General features: G+C 46.5%; 1 protein-coding gene across 4 annotated transcripts in view; it reads left to right on the top strand.

Moving 5' to 3' along the window:
- The window catches only part of Jak1 (Janus kinase 1), a 117,684-nt gene that overhangs the window by 103,106 nt on the left and 1,314 nt on the right, over positions 1–13,264 (top strand). For all 4 annotated transcript variants that reach the window (XM_075945518.1, XM_075945521.1, XM_075945519.1 and 1 more), the window contains 13 exons: positions 315–421; positions 2,442–2,585; positions 3,293–3,380; positions 4,252–4,379; positions 5,319–5,454; positions 7,035–7,186; positions 8,171–8,321; positions 8,429–8,523; positions 9,254–9,446; positions 10,109–10,233; positions 10,574–10,746; positions 12,009–12,126; positions 12,563–12,673. In XM_075945518.1, the coding sequence (XP_075801633.1) occupies positions 315–421; positions 2,442–2,585; positions 3,293–3,380; positions 4,252–4,379; positions 5,319–5,454; positions 7,035–7,186; positions 8,171–8,321; positions 8,429–8,523; positions 9,254–9,446; positions 10,109–10,233; positions 10,574–10,746; positions 12,009–12,126; positions 12,563–12,673 (1,721 nt within the window). The remainder of the gene's footprint in view (positions 1–314; positions 422–2,441; positions 2,586–3,292; positions 3,381–4,251; positions 4,380–5,318; positions 5,455–7,034; positions 7,187–8,170; positions 8,322–8,428; positions 8,524–9,253; positions 9,447–10,108; positions 10,234–10,573; positions 10,747–12,008; positions 12,127–12,562; positions 12,674–13,264) is intronic.

The following is a 13,264-nucleotide window of genomic DNA, read 5'->3' as shown; positions in this document are numbered from 1 at the left end:
CAGGCATGTGCTGCCACACCTAGCCAGTTTTAGATTTAAATGTTCATTTCCTAAGGGAAACTTTGTTACCAAGACAGATCCTGCTGTGTGACCCTTGGATAAATCAACTCTCTTTGGGATTGCTAATTCATGCTGACTCTGCCATTAGCCTGTAAGCTCCTAGAGGGTATGAAATAAGCATTTACCTAATACAAATTTATTCAATGTCAGAACTAGCAAACACATGTTCGGTGAGCCCCATGGCTCAGTATACATTGGATGGCCAGGATCTAGGACCTAGAATGGTGCTCAGAATTCTCTGATCTCTTCCACAGAAATCTCCAATCTGCTAGTAGCCACTAAGAAAGCCCAGGAGTGGCAGCCCGTCTACCCCATGAGCCAGCTGAGTTTTGATCGGATCCTTAAGAAAGATATTATACAAGTAAGTCTCCACTGTGGGCCTTTGTCTAGCATTGGTCTCGACTCCCCATCAGGAACCCCTGGAGATTTGAGGGGGAAATAAAGTCTGCTTTGGGGAAATACTAGTGGGAAAAGAACTAGGAGGTTCACTTAACAGGTAAGGGCACTCAGCCACACCCTCCCTTTTACCCAATCTTGCCTGTTGGCCACCCCCTGAAATACTAGTCCTTGATGGATATGTATGAATAGGCTATGGGGCTACTTGGGGTAGAGGTATGGGAGCACAGACATGGGAACTGAGATTGGTCTCTGTGGTAAGAGTCTGGGAATGATGATCCCCACCCATAGAGGGCTCTGTATTGGTACCTCTGGGGCTCAGGCCTGCTTTTTCAGAGGGTACTTCCAAAAGGAATAGAAGAGAACAAAGACTACAGGGCAGGGCAGGACAAGAACTAGCTTCAGAAAAGAATCGTGCTGGTGAGTCAGACCATTGCCCCAGCCTTTGCTGGGGTAGCCTTTGCTACCTACAATCCCCAGGCTTAGCCAGGCCCAGAGAGGTAAGTACTTGCACTGGCCAGTGTAGTTGCCACCCTCAGTGGCATGTGTGGCTATGCAAGATCTGGTCTTGGAAGGGCTGACATGGTTTCCTGAGGAAGGACACCAAAGCAGAGTCCCAGAAGGTGAGTTGCCAAGTCTCTGCCCAGACAGGGAACTGCATGGGAGGAAGCTGGAGTGGACACTGGCCTTTGTGGGTTCTGTTAACTAGCCCCTGGAATTAAGTCCTCCTCCTGGGGAAGAGTAATTGTCCTGAAAGCATATGCCTTTTATGGACTGTTCTGGGAACTCAGCTTCCCACAATGTTGATGGATCACTTCATAATAGCTGTAGCTCTAATGAATAGTTGGAGGACCTTGCCAGAATGCAGCAGACAGGGAAGATAAATGGCCATTCTGCTGTGACTGATGACAAATGCTGGTATTTGTGTAAATTAATATATCTGATTAGCAGTGGTGTGTCTTTCTGTAGGGAACAAGACTGGCTCCCTAGGTATCCACCAAAATCCATTTTCTGTATTTGCAAAAGCTTATATAAGAGCTCTCAGAATCATGGAATAATACACTCCAATTTACAAGTTTTGTGGGGCCAGTGTTAGCTGCTCATTGTGTTTTATGAATCATGTTTTGATTTCCAAATGTGAAGATTTAAAAATTAGAAGTACTGAAAATCAATTGGGAAGGGTCCTTAGAAACAGATGGATCATTCTGTACATGGTGGTCTTATCTGGTAATATGGTCTCCTTTCTTCCCATGGGGAAAAACCAGCTCAGTCCTCAGCTTAGACGGATACTGATGGGATTTGTGCTTCTTGAGCTTCTCATGCATGTCCTTGTGGGTGTTGTAAAGTGGTGGGGTGGGCTATGTGGGTAGAGGTCCAGTGTGAAAAGAGTGTGGACTGAAAGTCTCAGAAACAGAACCCAGGGCTCATCAGTGGAGTTTCTGCACACTGTGTGCCAGTCTATACCAGAAGCCTTTACACCTAGGCTCCTTGCTCGATTCGTACTACATTATGCTGCAGGTGCAGGTACCATTATGACCCCAGTTATAGAGGCAGACTGAGGTTAAGCACCATGAAGGAATGCATCTTAATTAAATGACCAGTAAGCATTCGACTGAGGAGTTAAAGGTCCCTCTGTCTCCTAGCCTAAGAATAAAGAAGCCACCTGGCAGAGCCCTCTTTGAGTCTGCTCTGGAGATCTGGGTGACATTGACATACCTGGCTGTTGGACATTGTTCACAGGTTTGTCATAGATACTGGGATACAGGCTAACCCTGGAGGTGGAAAAGAAGCTGCTTTTCAGGAATGGGGCTATCGCTGGGGTCCAGGAAATCACTGCTGTGCATGCTTAGTTCTGTGTGTTTCTGGAGACCTGACGAGGACAAGGCCATTTGCCATTGTGTTCAGTGTCGCATCGAGTCAGCCCTGACTCGAGCCATCATGAAGCTGCAGAGAGAGCCCAGCCATCTTTCTGCTTCCTCTCCCAGGGTGAGCACCTCGGCAGAGGCACAAGAACACACATCTACTCTGGGACCCTGCTGGACTACAAGGACGATGAAGGGATTGCTGAAGAGAAGAAGATAAAAGTGATCCTCAAAGTCCTAGACCCTAGCCACAGGGACATTTCTCTTGTAAGTGCCCCCATTTCTAGAGCTGGTAGTGAGCTGGTTGGGGAAACCTCTGTGCTCTGGCCACGTGGTTTCCAGCCTTGTCTTTTAGTCAGAATTCCTCCCTTTACTGCTGTCCTCGGCAGACAGGCTGTGTGAAAGCAGTGAGGAAAGACTGATGTGAGTGAGGTGAGAGGAGGGCAGGAGTCCTGTCCGGTCTACCAAGGGCCCCTGTGTGAGGCTGTGGATCTCTGCAGTAAGCAGAGCCATCTCAAAGCTCTGAAGGGATTTCCCAGGCTCCCACACATTTGGGAACACGAAAGCCCAAAGGAGTCAAATGACTTGAACAGGAGGACCTTTCAGTCTGTTATAGAGGAACTAAGTGTAGAACAGGAACTGTGGCTTCCTGCTTATTCTAACAGTAATAAACCTTGAATTTCATGGCATTTAGAGGATAATAATAAGGTGGGCCTGAGGGGTTGATGGGGGAAAATGGTAGGTAGTTCATCCCACCAGTCTTACTCTGCATTGTTGGATTTTCTAAACAAATCCTGTACCTTAGCTAGAGGTGCTCAGAGGTCAAGGTGTATTTCGTGCTACTAGACAACCAGGAGGGCAGTTTTCAGGGCTGGGAATGACAGTGGTGAGTTTTTCTGGGATCTATTGGTGGTCTCTTAGCTAGTTCTTTTTCAGGCTGAGCCTAGTCATCCTTTTGTTCTTTTTATTCACAGGCCTTCTTTGAGGCAGCAAGCATGATGAGACAGGTTTCCCACAAACACATTGTGTACCTCTATGGCGTCTGTGTCCGAGATGTGGAAAGTAAGTTTGTTCTCTCTAGCAGAGGACAGCTGCCCGCTGGGGTGGGTTGGTTCTGTGAAGGCTCTTGGGTTTCTTTACTTTTGTTTACAATGAAAAAAAATCAAGGTATTTTTCAGGTCATTTGCAGAAGTCAATTGTGGCCATGGTTTGTTTTTTACTTATTTCTTTAAAATTTCCTTCTTGTTACTCCGGGCCCATGTGGTTAGAATTGAGGCAATCCAATGAGGAACCTCAGGGCTCAAGGAAGTGATTTGTGTGAATCCTGAGCTAGGGCTGACCTGCTGAAGAGACTCCTGCCAGTAAACTGGAGCTGACAGGTTGGGCCTTTAGCTGCTCGGAGAGGTGGCTTTTACTCTGAATTTGTGATATGAATATCTAGAAAGAAGAGGTTTTTGTATGTTTTTGGCTTTTTGGTTTTTTTTTTTTTTAACCCTAAGCTGATTGATTTATGAACTTTGTAGTGCTGAGTACCCTTGTGATCACATGGGAGACTTGCTGAAAGGAAGTTTTGTCCTATGGGTGGCCTAAACTCTGAGCTGCAGTGTATGGTGCTAGAAAGTAGCAGTGGTGATGGCTACTGTTCTGCACCCTTGTTGTGTTAGACACTCTGCCAAGGCCTCTTGTTTAGGAAATCCCCCTCCTCCTACGGCCCCCAGGAGAGGTGAGCATTGCTATTTGTATATATACAGATGAAGGCTGAGGCTCAGGAGAGGCCAGCCCTTGCTTAGGGTCATCTAGATTAGAAGTGGAAGAACCTGGGGTTAAGCCAACTCGACCACTGAGCAGTGTCTATAAAAGAGTGCTCTTGTAAGGGAGAAAGAATTTCTCCCTAGACAGAAGGTTCCAGATATGGCTGTTTCTGTATCTGCAGATATCATGGTTGAAGAGTTTGTGGAGGGGGGACCGTTGGATCTCTTCATGCACCGGAAAAGTGATGAACTTACCACCCCCTGGAAGTTCAAAGTTGCCAAACAGCTGGCCAGCGCCTTGAGTTACTTGGTAAGAATATTTTTACATTAGTAGTGAGCCCCATTAGGGCCTAGGGTATTCTCTTGGGCTGGGGTGAGTATGATGGAGGTATGGTGGGGAGGTGCTGGTAAGCAGGTCTAAGGGGCTTCTAGCAGCTTCCAGGTGCAGAAGAAAGAGTTCCGTGTTGTTGCATGGGTGTGCGTAGTGGCACTTGGTGTAAATAGTAACTGGGCTTACTATTTAAGTGTAGGCTTACCTAGGACTACTGTCTAGAGGAAAATGGTATCATGTTGGAGGACCAAGAGGGGAACAAGACCGGTTTAGTTTGTTTTTCTGTTGCTGTGATAAAACACAGAAACTACCTTGAGGAAGGGAAGGGTTTATTTCTTATAGGTACATCATTAAGGGAAACCAAGACAGGAACTGAAGCAGAGACTACAGAGGAAAGCTGCTTACTGGCTTGCTTTCCCTGGGTCACTCAGCTACCTTTATAATACCTGGATAGAGATGGTACAGCCCACAGTGGTACCATCAATTAGCAAATAAGAAAATGCCCCACCGACATGACCACAGGCCAGGATAATGGAGGCAATCTTCAATTGAAGTTCCCTCTTTGCTGTGACAATCAAGATCAGCTGTCACTCAGCACACTGAATGAATAAGGGAAAATCCCTGTGTCCATCAGGGCTAACATCGTGGAGCACATTACTAGGGGCCAGCTGTTGCAGAACTTTGCAGAGTCCAGTGTGTAGAGTGTGTGAGCTGCTCTGCTGTTACCTATTTCACTGATCAAGAACCTGGAGCTAAGAGACATAGGATATATACACATCAAACAGAATATCATGAGTGGACCAGGCTGTTGGGGTCTGCTGTGGCTGAACTGGAGAGAGCTGGTCTGTGGGGCCAGGGTTGGAAACAGAGGGTGTGGGCAGAGAAGACAAGAACATGTGGACCTCTTTTATTCTGCAGGAAGATAAAGACCTAGTCCATGGAAACGTGTGCACTAAAAACCTCCTTCTAGCCCGTGAGGGCATTGACAGTGAGATTGGCCCATTCATCAAGCTTAGTGATCCTGGCATCCCAGTCTCTGTGCTGTCCAGGCAAGGTGAGTGTACTGTCCCCTCTCCATCTTCAACCATCTCCTTTGTCTCTCTGCACCAGACACTCACCACCAGCAGCAAGAAGGTGCTGCACTGTTGTGCCTTCCTTTAGAAAGGTATACACAGTGCTGCTGCTGTGAATTGGTAGGCTGTAGTACAGACGGAGGGTAGTTCCCTGACAGCCCAGTCGATGCTTTTTAGTCATATGACAAAGGTGCTGTGTTCGGTGGTGCTGGGATAGCAGGGTCCATGAGCTCTGGGAAATGGTCAGATAGATGCTGGGAAGAAGTTGGATATCCTGGATCCTCCACTGCCATGTTCTGGAAGCCTGCTGTAGTCACTGGGCAGTTTGAAAGTACATTACCTTTAACAAGGAGATTGCTGAGACCTCCACCCTTGCAGTGGATTAAGTTATGCAGAGTTCTTGGCTCCAGAAGAAACAGCAGCTAAGACTATGCTCAGTACCCACATAGCCACACAGGAGGACCAGCATGCCTCAGGACCTGGTGCTAGTGATCTGTTAAAGCCTGTACTACCTTCAGCACTGAGTTTTAGTCAACTCAGCATAGTAAATTTAACTAAATAATGTTAGTAAAAGAGTGGAAACTACGAAGAAAAATAAATCCTGAAATGGCCCTACATACCCAGTTCTTGGAGGAGGAGGAGCAGAAATTGTTCTTTGGAGCCTGATTTATGGCCATCATATGGCAATCATTCAGTAGTCCTTGTACAGACACCCCTGTAAATCTTGTCCACGATGAGTCACTGATAACTACAGTATAAGCAGAGAAACCTGGAATCCAGTGATGCCCATGATACACAATGGATTTGAGGGTGAGACTGGTGGCAGGGCACCGATGCATATGCCATGCAGAAGGACAGATTGAGGGGGTTAGGGAGGTTAGGTGAGCTTGAGTCCAGTGCTAGACTTGGGATCAACACTGCTGTTCCACTTTCCTTGACAGCTAGGAGGCTGCTCTGTGGAGGCCAGTGCTTTAGTCAAGGGCATTTCCAGGGGACTTGGCAGAGGTATCTTTGAGATTGCTGGCTCTGGCCTTAGTTAGAAGCCAGAAAAAGAAGCCTGAGAGGTCACCAGGAGAAAGAGATATGTGGCTTTTGTTTAACCTGTTCTTTCCTTCTGTCCTGTTGAAAAGAAGAAAACCTACACAAAATTGATACTAGCTGCATGGAACCATAGAGTAGGTATGTGTTTGGGCAGTTGACTGTCTCTGCATATGTGGGACTTCCTCCCCACTCCTTCCTTTCTCTTCCCTAGCCTTGTTCACATGACTCCTGCCCTTCCACGGTGGCTCTGTCCTGTGGTGCCCTCCTGCTTTTGACACCAGGTTTTAGAAGGTGGCCTTCCTGGGGACTTTATGGAATAGGGCCTCTGTGCTAAGCAGGCCCTGATCAGAAGCACCCTGTCAGGAACTGGAAAATTGCTGTCTAATGGGCTAACCACAGGACTTCCGTGGCCAGGAATTTTGCAGGCTGCTGGCCCACTGTTCTGGCTGCAGTGGCAGTGCTTGGCATACTTGGTAGTCCCAGGAGCCAATCTATAGGCAGGTCTGTTTCCTTTCTCTAGAGTGCATAGAGCGAATCCCCTGGATCGCTCCCGAGTGCGTTGAAGACTCCAAGAACCTGAGTGTGGCTGCCGATAAGTGGAGCTTTGGAACCACACTCTGGGAAATCTGCTACAATGGCGAGATCCCCCTCAAAGATAAGACCCTGGTTGAGGTGAGCAGTTTTTTTCCAGGCGGGTGAGATCTCAGATGTTCATGGGCTTTGCACAATGGGAAGAAATGGGCATGAGCTTGAATGTGAATCTCTCCACTGGTCTGCGAGCTCTGTCATCCTACAAATGTAACTAACCTCCTTAAGTCTCGGCTCCATTGTCTATAAAATGGGAATAATGACTCCTTAGTGGGGTTCTTAGGCATCTAACTGTTGCAGTATTATCCTGAGATTTTAAAGGACCATTGCGGGTGGCCTGGAGATAAACTCAGTGAGGCAATAATGACCACGCTTCCGGGCCTTTGCAGTCCAGCTCCAGCATAGAAACTGGAAGGCAGGGATTTCACTTAGTTTTAAAAAGTGATATTAGTTATGTCTGATCTTAAAATTTTTTAAGGTCATTACTATGTCATCCCTGACTGCTACTAATACCCCAGCATGGTGTGCAAGTAGTTTTTAAACTTAATGTTGTGGGCACTTCCCCATGAGACTCTTAAACCTTAAACTTTGTATAAACTTACTGAGTTAACTGTCTTGTTCAGCTCTGACTTACTTAACTAATCTTACATTTGGTATTACTGTTTGCACTGTCTGATTCTGCAGAGAAAACATTTGCATGTTAAGCCTAGGCTCGTTTGATTTATTTCTGAGTCATGAAGTAATTGAATTAATGAGTCAGAATTTGTAGAATCAGAAAGCTGTTGCGCAAGTAGCCACACTCTTCCAGAAAAGCTGCCGGACTTCCCTAGAACACAGCATCTTAGAAGTGAGATGTGCTACCTATTCCCCTTGATTTGGGTTGTTTCACTATGGGGACTGAGATTTTTCTCATGTTGGAATAAGGGCATAGAAACCCCATCTGATGAAATCTACCTTTAGACAGAGATATTGGGGATTAAAGCAGGGATTGGCAATTGATTCTGATGGTGGGGAGTAGAAGGTCTGAAGGTGAGTACTTGGTCTCTCAAGTGCCATTCATCTTCACAGAAGGAGAGATTTTATGAAAGCCGCTGCAGGCCAGTGACTCCATCGTGCAAGGAGCTAGCTGACCTTATGACTCGCTGCATGAACTATGATCCCAACCAGAGACCCTTCTTCCGAGCCATAATGAGGGACATTAACAAGCTGGAAGAGCAGAGTACGTCTGAGCCAGGATGAGTCCCAGCCTCAGAGTGGTGGGGCAGGGAGAATGGCCTTCCTGATTATTGCTTGCTGGCTAATCTGTTTTCTTGTCTCTTTGGTTAGATCCAGACATTGTTTCAGAAAAGAAGCCAACAACAGAGGTGGATCCCACTCATTTTGAAAAGCGTTTCCTAAAGAGGATCCGTGACTTGGGAGAGGCAAGTTATACTCAGGCTCTTGCCTTCTGTTTGCATGCCACCTGTCTGCATGGCAGGCCATATTCCCCTCGTCCTGCATCAGAGTAGATAAAAGCACCTTCGTGTGTGGGGGACATTTACCCTGCTCTACCTGACACTGTGCCAGGTTATGTGCACTTGCACATGACATCATATGTACCCAGGACCTATGACAGCTCATTCAAAAGCCTGAGCTCTCTATGGTAGAGAAGGTCAAGTACAGATGTGGTCAAAATAGGAAAATATCTGACTCTTCCAAGATGATACTGTGTGACTCCATAGACAAGGAGAGTGCCAAAATAAGTCACAGCTTTTCCTGTGGATAACAACTAATGTGACCACGCAGTTCCCAGGATTTGTGTTTTCATATAGAGCATCCCTCATAGTTCACTTAACATCGTAACTGTCCTGGGCATTTTTGTAAGCACAGCCAGTATGTAGTCCTAATACTGTTTAAATTAGGCTTATCTGGGATTTGAACAGGAAGAATGCCTCAGTTGTCCTCCGGACCCAGAGATAGACTTATTGCTTCTGAAGTATGCTGTCTTGGAAACACCATAGATACGTGGTCTCTTAGTCACCTACTGCTTTCTGAGTCTTGGCTCAGCAGCAGCAGTTAGTAAGGTCAAGTGAGGATGAGCTGAGGTGAGTAGGAAGTCAGTGAAACTAGCTTGTCTGGGCCTCTCTGATAGCAGGGACACCTTCCTTCCAGGGCCACTTTGGGAAGGTCGAGCTCTGCAGATATGATCCCGAGGGAGACAACACAGGGGAACAGGTGGCTGTCAAGTCCCTGAAGCCTGAGAGTGGAGGTAACCACATAGCTGATTTGAAGAAGGAGATAGAGATCTTACGGAACCTCTACCATGAGAACATTGTCAAGTACAAAGGGATCTGCATGGAAGACGGTATGTGGTTGCACCAAGCCTTGGTGGTTCTCTGAGTCCTAAGGGCCACTGGTGGCAGACAGTCCTCACAATGATGTGGCCCTCAACAGCTGCAGATCTCCGGGAGGCTGCCTAGATTCTTTCTCAGCCACAGGTTGGTTCAGCTGTCTTTCTAGGGATGGACACATAATGCTGAGGATAGGACTTTACCAATCCAGACAGTCAGGCTGATGCTAAAAAGAAGCGACAGCTAACTACTCCCTCACTTTCTCTGTTCTGACCATTACCAACTAGGGCATTTTGCTTTGTCTTTACCTAAGCCAAGGCAACAAGTAATATTTAATAGGAGTAGTCACTAATACTTGTGCCTTGTTTGCAAGGCAGTGCATTATTCATGTGTGTGCTTTAAGCTGGTAGTGAAAGGGTATGGACTCTAATTTTAAACGGATCATTTGCCTAGTAGTGGTGCACAGAGCACTAGGGCTGCATTATCCTGCAAAGGTTTGTGCTTGAGGCAGGACCTGGGGATGTGACTCCTTGTCACGGTGGAAGTGTCTATGCCAGTGGGTAGACTCTTCCCCATCCTTCAGAGGCTAGGCTGAAACCCCTCCAGGCCCTCTCCGCAGAGCTCCCTGCTCCCCTCTGTTTTCAGCCTCATCCTCATGCCAGTTTCTCCTGAACAGGGGGGAATGGTATCAAGCTCATCATGGAGTTTCTGCCTTCGGGAAGCCTAAAGGAATATCTGCCAAAGAATAAGAACAAAATTAACCTCAAACAGCAGCTAAACTATGCCATCCAGATCTGTAAGGTAAAAACACACAAACAGAAAGGCAGCATGTTTACAAAAACAAAACAGATATATACAAAATATACTGTGTAATTGGTTAGTAATTATACCTCAGTGGGAGACTGTAATAAGACTGGGTTTTTTTATTCTACACCATTCACATGAAATATAAGCCTCCACTACACAAGCAAGTGGGTTTGTCTGGTCCAACAGCTTCAGATTGGACTTTTTAATCTTAGAGCAACAAAAACTGTTAGTGATGTGGGAACAAAATGACTTCCTTTCTCATTGTGAAGCAGAATATAGGAAACACAATCTGAAGTGACTTTTGCAATGGGCTTGACCCATGCTTCTCTCTTAGGGGATGGACTATCTGGGTTCTCGACAGTACGTTCACCGGGACTTAGCAGCAAGAAATGTCCTTGTAGAGAGTGAACACCAGGTGAAGATTGGAGACTTTGGTTTAACTAAAGCAATTGAAACCGATAAGGAGTACTACACAGTCAAGGATGACCGCGACAGCCCAGTGTTCTGGTATGTGAATCATCTTAACTGTGCCTATGGGTTCTAACCACTGCTGAAGGGCTCTGTCTAGCCATGCTTGGATGTCCACCAGCTGCTCTGCTGAAAGCTGAAGTTTGATAGCACCAGCTTTGCCAAGAGTGGGAGAGTTTTGGCCATCAGCAGCTTCTCTCTCTGTAGCTTCACGTGTGCAACAGCACCCACCACAGTGCTCATAACTGTGAGCAGGTGGAGGAGGCTGGCTCTTTGATAATGCATCATGTAGAAGGCCTGGTGGGGTCACAGGGCCACAAGGTACACAGGCCAGAGTCAAGGAGATGCTGGAGAAGGGAGACTTGGCTAGATTTTAGGAACCACACATCTACCATATCTCAGCCCGGAACACCAGCTGCCCACACTCTAAGACTCATTCTGGTGTCTCTCTGCAGACACGTAGCCCCCTCAACCTGCAAGGCCTTTTCTCGTTTGAAAACCAAGTGTTTTAAGGCCCTTATTTGTGCCAAATGCTGGAGATATGGTGACCTAGTCAGTGATGTCTGAGTTATGGGTGTGGTGGCCAGCCTTCAGGCGTGGTTTTTGAAAAACCATGCATATTTAGGGAAAAGTGGGAAGATTCACACAGGTTGGGTGGAAGGAGGCCTGTGCTGTGTGGCTGATAGGAATCAGAACTGAAACAGAGGGTCATTGGAAAGGTTTATAGTGGGTGGCTACAGACTCAGAGTTGAGGAACCTGCGTTTGGGAGCCAGGAATTCATCTGAGTAAAAGCCACCAGAGACTTGAAGAGTTTGTGCTGAAGGTCACCATGAAAGGGAAAAAAAGGAGCAAGGGAACCTGGGTTACCTGCTTCACCAGCCCATGTAGGAGCCACACGCCTGGGGAGTAGTGGTTGGGACAGTGGCAAGTGAATTTGGAGTATTCAAGAAACTAGTTCTGGGATGCCTTGACACCTGGGCATCATTCACCAGTAGTGACAAGGATGCTAGCTCTGAGCTTACGGGGCTGTAACCTGGGGTTAGTCTTTAAGGACCTGTTTCCTCCCCCAGAAGATTGTCTCCTGTGACAAGAGGAGCACAAATCTTTCATCTGAAGACAGCTGTGAGCCTCTAGGTTGCCGCTTCATGTCAGATGTGCACTGTGGCAGCAGGAGGGACTGGTACTCCATTCACTCAGATGCATGTGTAGTCTGAATTCGACAAACCAGAGAAATGGCTTTCCTGAGGTATTCTGTCATTTTTTGGAGGAAATAAAGGTTTATTCCCTGCATCCCTTTCAGGTACGCTCCGGAATGTTTAATCCAGTGTAAATTTTACATCGCCTCTGACGTCTGGTCCTTTGGAGTGACACTGCACGAGCTGCTGACTTACTGCGACTCAGACTTCAGTCCTATGGCCGTAAGTGCCAACTGCCACCTCACCCGAGGCCAGCACCCAATGGAAAAAGCACCTGTTCTTCTAAGTTTTGCTCTTAAATGGAGTTCATCAGTGTGCCACACAAAGAGGGTTATTATGGCCATGTTCTTTTTAGCCTGGCTTGTCATGGTCAGGAAGAGTTTACCTTCACAAGTCCAGAATCTCTTAAGATGATCCAGATCTTTAGGGTGAGGGCCACCTTGAGAGAATGAATGCTTTGAACATTGGGTAGAGCTTTGCTTTCACTTAACTGTAGCTGTGATTGCTCCCCACAGATGTCGATCATAGACTGATCCTCAAGAGCAAATGAGGATTTTAGATTTTCATTTTGAAGTTTTTGAGGAGAGAAGCTTTGTGGCTTTAATTTCTAGTTAGGCTGGGATCTTCACTTTATTTTGTTTGGTTTTATTTTACATAGTTGTTCCTGAAAATGATAGGCCCAACTCACGGTCAGATGACAGTAACACGGCTTGTGAATACTCTGAAAGAAGGGAAGCGCCTGCCATGTCCACCCAACTGTCCTGACGAGGTACCTATGTCCCCTTCATGGGAAAGAAACTTGCTTTGTAATGTTTTACAGCTTGACTTAGCCAGCAGGAATGGGGGAGGGGGTAGGATATGGAGAGAAGACCCATAACCTGCACTGGGGAGTTGGTTCTTGGTTATATGAGTACTTGCTGCTCTTTCAGATGACTGTTTCCATCATCCACATAAGATATTAGAGAAATCTCTCTTGGGGTAGGCAATAGTGATGCTCAAGCAAGGCTCCCCTCATGGAGCTGTCCCCTCCATCCACCTTCCTTACTTGTGTAAACACATCTCACTAGCATTTAAGTTTTCTGTATTCTAAACTGGATTGAGCCTTTCAGCCCTAGGCTCTCTAGATGGTCAGAGTGAGGCGCTATGGTGGTGAAAGGGTTATATAGCTTATCATTTTCTGTACTTTAAATTATCTAAATATTCCATTCTGTAGTCATATTAAGTTTGAAACCGCCTTTCCTTATTTTCAATAATTCGGGGGGGGGTGTCTTTGTGTGGTATGCACACAGGTATACATGTTTTCAAATATGTGGGTGCATATAGATGCTAGAAACTGATGCTGTGACCTCTTGACTGCTCT

This window comes from Microtus pennsylvanicus, chromosome 13 (assembly GCF_037038515.1).
Source record: "Microtus pennsylvanicus isolate mMicPen1 chromosome 13, mMicPen1.hap1, whole genome shotgun sequence".
Classification (NCBI taxonomy): domain Eukaryota; kingdom Metazoa; phylum Chordata; class Mammalia; order Rodentia; family Cricetidae; genus Microtus; species Microtus pennsylvanicus.
The sequence above is the reverse complement of the archived record's forward strand: the minus strand, read 5'-3'. Positions and strand labels throughout refer to the sequence as shown.